Source organism: Limulus polyphemus, unplaced genomic scaffold (assembly GCF_000517525.1).
Source record: "Limulus polyphemus unplaced genomic scaffold, Limulus_polyphemus-2.1.2 Scaffold3309, whole genome shotgun sequence".
Classification (NCBI taxonomy): Eukaryota; Metazoa; Arthropoda; class Merostomata; order Xiphosura; family Limulidae; genus Limulus; species Limulus polyphemus.
This window is the reverse complement of record NW_013668919.1, coordinates 131215-136661: the sequence shown is the minus strand read 5'-3', so window position 1 is coordinate 136661 and position 5447 is coordinate 131215. Positions and strand designations below refer to the sequence as shown.

At 33.8% G+C, this 5447-nt stretch overlaps 1 protein-coding gene across 1 annotated transcript in view; it reads left to right on the top strand.

Annotated features, from left to right (window-relative positions):
* Positions 1-1890: 1890 nt before the first annotated feature.
* LOC106469108 (WD repeat-containing protein 47-like) overlaps positions 1891-5447 on the top strand; it is a 29290-nt gene continuing 25733 nt past the window's right edge. The window contains exon 1 of the mRNA XM_022397534.1: positions 1891-2259. Within this exon, the coding sequence (XP_022253242.1) occupies positions 2053-2259 (207 nt within the window). The 5' untranslated portion in view covers positions 1891-2052. The remainder of the gene's footprint in view (positions 2260-5447) is intronic.

The following is a 5447-nucleotide window of genomic DNA, read 5'->3' as shown; positions in this document are numbered from 1 at the left end:
TCATGTAAAACTGAAACTAGCTAAACTTTTATACACACACACATTATTTTCTTTGTCATGTAAAACTGAAACTAGCTAAAGTGGCATAATTCAGACAAAAATTAATAAAAAAGTTTTTTAAAAGATTAACATAACCTTTGAATTTGACAAAAGTTTAACTTAGTATGTAAAGTTAATTATATTCTTCATAGAATGTGCGACTACACAAGACTAAACATAGTTAAAGTTTTGGATAAATTATTTCTATTTGATATACCTACATGGACTGAAAAGGACTTAAAAAAAGAGTATGACCTATTTTCAAAAATACATATATAATACCAACACCATTTAATCACCTGACACATTTCTCTCTGCCTCTTTCTTGTGTATATTTGAAACCTGTTCTGTAATGTTATATGATAACCAGTTGTTTATGAAAATAGAAAAATTCTTGAAATAGTTTCCAACATTCATATTCAAGAAGGAGAATCAATTATGATTAACCCTTTGAAATACATTACATATGTGACGTTCTTCTATACATACATATATATTTATATTAATTATACACAGTCACACACACACACACACATTTATGTATGTGTATATGTACATATCCTTGGATATATATTTTTCCCTTACAAGTTATTACATTCCATTTGTAATATTATTATACACACTAATTCACGTCAACAACAGCAGTGCCTCATTGTCTATGGGCCCACCGGTCACATACGCGTGTGTTATATGACACTATAATTTCTGATTTTCATGAAGATAGGTAAGAGGATACATTAAACGTCACGTGCATTTGTTTAGAAAGTAGGTCAACCATGGAAACACCGCAAAACAAGAAGATGTAGCTATATATATGTATATGCCTTTATAACTACATTTTCTACATATACATACATATATAGGTAGATAGACAGATAAATATATATAGATATACAAATGCACGATTGTGTGAATACGCTGCCAGTGTAACTGTCTTCAGTGTTTTACGTTTTCTGACAAAAACACTCATTCTCAACCGCTTCGCGCATTTAGCAGCGATATCAGGTAATATTCGAAACGTCCTTCAAGGCTCGAATGGTATCTGACTGAGCCAGTACTTCTCGAGAGACCCTCTGCGAACTTTATTATGCATCCTTTACATGCTATCTTTGCTTCTTGCTGCGCTACCGATAATTACCTCATCAAAATCAGCGATGCAAGATGCCGTAAATAAGTTTTGGAATGTGTGTGACCCTATTAGATTACTGAAATAAATACGCATGCACACTGAAATAAGAAGGCTGACATTAATTGCATCCTTCCCACCCGTCCCATAATTCTTTGTAGTGATTTAAAGCCTTTGTCCTCTTAAAACTGGTACTTTCGCTGTGCATGAGGAGTTTTGTAGATGTTTGTGAAGAAGAATGTTTTAATCATACCAGTCCTTTATAGAAGCAACTCGGCGAGAATCCACGTCTCAGTGATTTCTGGTGGAATCAGAAGCATTCTTCGAGTAACTTATGTGATATGTTGTTGTTTAAGTGTATATTTCACGTGCTTTATAGTTTACGTCTCTCACCAGTTATGCACTTAAGATTGTATAGTGATTAGATGTGTTGTGGTCGTGGCATTACGACGAGGTTTGTTTCCTGTAGCATCATCTCTTGTTCAGGATTATACAATTAATTATTTCTCCAGAAAGTTAACCTGTTTGGAACGATAATAATAATAGGCACGAACATATCTTTATTCAATCTGTTTTACACTGGTATTACTATAGTACCAACTGCATATCATCCAGTTAGATATCGGTTAATAGTAAGATGGATAAAGCTCGGTTTTAGAACAAAAAGTGCGTGTTCAACCTTAAGGAATAATTGATTTGTCAAAAAAATAGCGCTTTTCAAAGAATTTGTTGTGTGAATTACACTGTGACGGCTTATGTACTCAGTATTAGTTAGATCTTTCTGTAGACAAAATCAAAAAGGCTTGCGAGCTATTAATTCGTGAGTCGGTTATCTTCCTTGGATAAATCTACATTAACACCAGAATCCTGAGCCACTGTTAAACAAGATGGCGGATATTTATCGCTATCACCACCATTTCTACTACACTGGCTCCGGTCGATCTCTTCCACATAGCTGTCATTGCCGAAAAAAACGCCATCGTTCTCCGCCTATCACTCAACCTTCTCGGCCTTGTCCTCTTCATCCCTGTCGGAGGAGCCATAGCTGTGAGTGGATCACTGACAGGAATAAGAGTTATACCCTTAAACAACTTGTAAGTTACGTAGTCTTTGTAAACGTCAAGATTAAGCCTAAAACTACGTGTGTGTGTGTATAAGATAATAAAATTTCTAGTATAAATTCACAAGAACATGTAAGTTATTTTAAATATGTTTAAATTGTTTTAAAATAATATTATACACGAATAGCTGAGAAAATGCGATGTGAACTCAAGCCCCATTATAGTATATGCTAATTGAACAGAAGAATTGCTCATTGAAACTATAATTTTCGTTTGTAATTTGATACTTGCTTTAGTGAAAATTTCTTTAAATTTTCCAGCTTATTTTTAGGATATTATGAACTTTAAATAAAATGTAATAACACATTGTACAATGCTTTAGCAAAGCTAAATGATCAATGATACGACAAATGAGTATGATAGCAAAAGATGGAAGCGCCATCTGAAGGGATTATGTTACACTTTAGAATTCCCTTTTCTCACTTCCATAGCTCAAACAAGAGTTAAGTTAGTTTTATATTTTTAAAGTATACTTGTGGAAATATTTGACCCAAAGTTTTTCTGCGAAATACTTTAATCACCTTTCAGACTGTAATCCGTTGAAAGTGTTATTGGTCTCAAATATCGTATTTATGTTTTATTCGGATTTGTAAAATTGGCAGTCCTATAAGTGAATATTTTTACACCGATGTTTGATGACTTCGATGCATCCCCGCAACCTATACACTGTAGTTTTTGTAACATGAATCTTTATATTGTTTGAACTTTCACCCGTGATCTATTGGTTAGCATGTCCGAACTGTGAATCCGAGAGTTCATGGTGCGCATACTGTTGCTGCTAAAATGCGTTCTGCACTATGGGGCCGTGGGTAAGCTATAAGTATGATGGTCAAATCCCACGATTGGGTCAGACAAGAGTAGCCTAAGCATTGGCGGTGGGAACTGTCGACTAGTAGCCCTCCCTGAAATTAATCAGTTCAAAATTAAGGACGGTTACAAGATAACTTTGCATGAAAATTCTAAAACAAAAAAAAATATTAACATTTATTGAACCTCTATTGTGAATAGATGATAGCAAATCTGACTCGCGAATGATAAGGTGAATCTGACTTGCTGAATTCATCTCGACTTAAGGATAGAATAAATAAATGTTTTCATATGCAATAAAAATTCGAGAAATCATTTTAATCTACAATCATATCAACTTGTTGAAATCTCTATAACAAAGCTTAAACGAAATGCACCAGCAAGTAATATCATAATTAATTACTTGCTATGTTTATCGTCTTACATAATTAATTACATGCTGTGTTTATCGTCTTACATAATTAATTACTTGCTGTGTTTATTGTCTTACATAATTAATTACTTGCTGTGTTTATCGTCTTACATAATTAATTACTTGCTGTGTTTATCGTCTTACATAATTAATTTCTTGCTATGTTTATCGTCTTACATAATTAATTACTTGCTGTGTTTATTGTCTTACATAATTAATTACTTGCTGTGTTTATCGTCTTACATAATTAATTACTTGCTGTGTTTATCGTCTTACATAATTAATTACTTGCTGTGTTTATCGTCTTACATAATTAATTACTTGCTGTGTTTATCGTCTTACATAATTAATTACCTGCTATGTTTATCGTCTTACATAATTAATTACTTGCTATGTTTATCGTCTTACATAATTAATTTCTTGCTATGTTTATCGTCTTACATAATTAATTACTTGCTATGTTTATCGTCTTACATAATTAATTACTTGCTGTGTTTATTGTCTTACATAATTAATTACTTGCTGTGTTTATCGTCTTACATAATTAATTACTTGCTGTTTTCGTCTTATGTGATTATTTGCTTGCTGGTTTATTTGTTGTTTTTTTTTTGGCCCACTCGAACAGTTGTCGTCTTCCAAATGTAAATAGGTAAGTTTCTTGTTATTACGTTAAAAAACACTCTTTTAGTAAATCCTTTTCACTTGTCCCCCAGTGGAATAGTGGTAAGTTTACGGATAACAGCGCTAATTCCCCACGGTGGAAACAGCAGATAGCCTAATATGGCTTTGTTTAAACAACAACAACATTTTTACTTATTATTTTCATGTTTATTTCCATTGTACTTATTTTTACTAAACCATTTTGTTTTTTCTTAGGCCTGATATGGCATGATGGTTAGGGTGTTCGACTTGCAATCTGCGGGTCGGGGGATCAACCCCCGTCACGAAGATGCTCGCCCTTTCAGCCGTGGGGGCGTCACAGTGTGAGATCAATCCCACTATTTGTTGGTAAAGACTACCCCCAGAGTTGGTGGTGGATAACGTTGATTAGCTGCCTTCCCTCTAGTTTATCATTTCAAAATGGTACGGCTAGCGTACATGAACTTCAACCCTTTTTACATTACAAAATCCCACATTCTCTTTTCCGTAATATTTTATTCTTACTAAACCCTATTTTAAGTAGTGTCTTTATCTAATATTTCTTTTTTCACAGTGTTTTTACACAAGCTAAATCCTCATTTTCGCAGTGTCTTGCTCATCCTTCTTAACCAATATTCTTACTAATTCCTAATTTCCACAATGTCTTTACTCTCATTAAATCCTCATTCTTGCTCGTTTTTTCTATATTTCTTTACTTTTATCAAATCCTCTTTCCCACACTGTTTTAATTCTTACTAAATCCTATTTTCTGTAGTGTCTTTACGCATACTAAATTTTTCAATGTCATTTTATTTATGTCATAATCTTTTCTCATACTAAACCTTCGTAATGATTGAGTGTGTCTGTACTCAAACTAAACTGGGCCGAGCGTAGCCCAGTAGTTAGCGTATTGGACTATAGATCTGGGTGTCAAGCGCATTCCGTTACTGCCAAAAAAATTGCACTTCACGCACTTTGGGGACGTTATAATGACAACAGTCAAATCCAACTCTTCGGCCAGACAAGAATAGCCCAAGAGTTGGCGGTGGGTGCTATTAATTACCTGCCTTCCCTCTAGTTTATCAGTTCAAAGTTAGGGACGAATAGCGTAGATAGCCCTTGAGTATCCTTATTTAAATATCCAAAAACAAACTAAACTATCTATTTTGCGGTCTTGTTACTCTTACTAAAACTTAAGCGCGGACGCACACAGCGTGGTCACAAGTAAATAGACACCACCTTTTCAGAAAAAAATGAAATTTTTCAGTCATATTCATATGAATTGATATATTTATAATTTAAT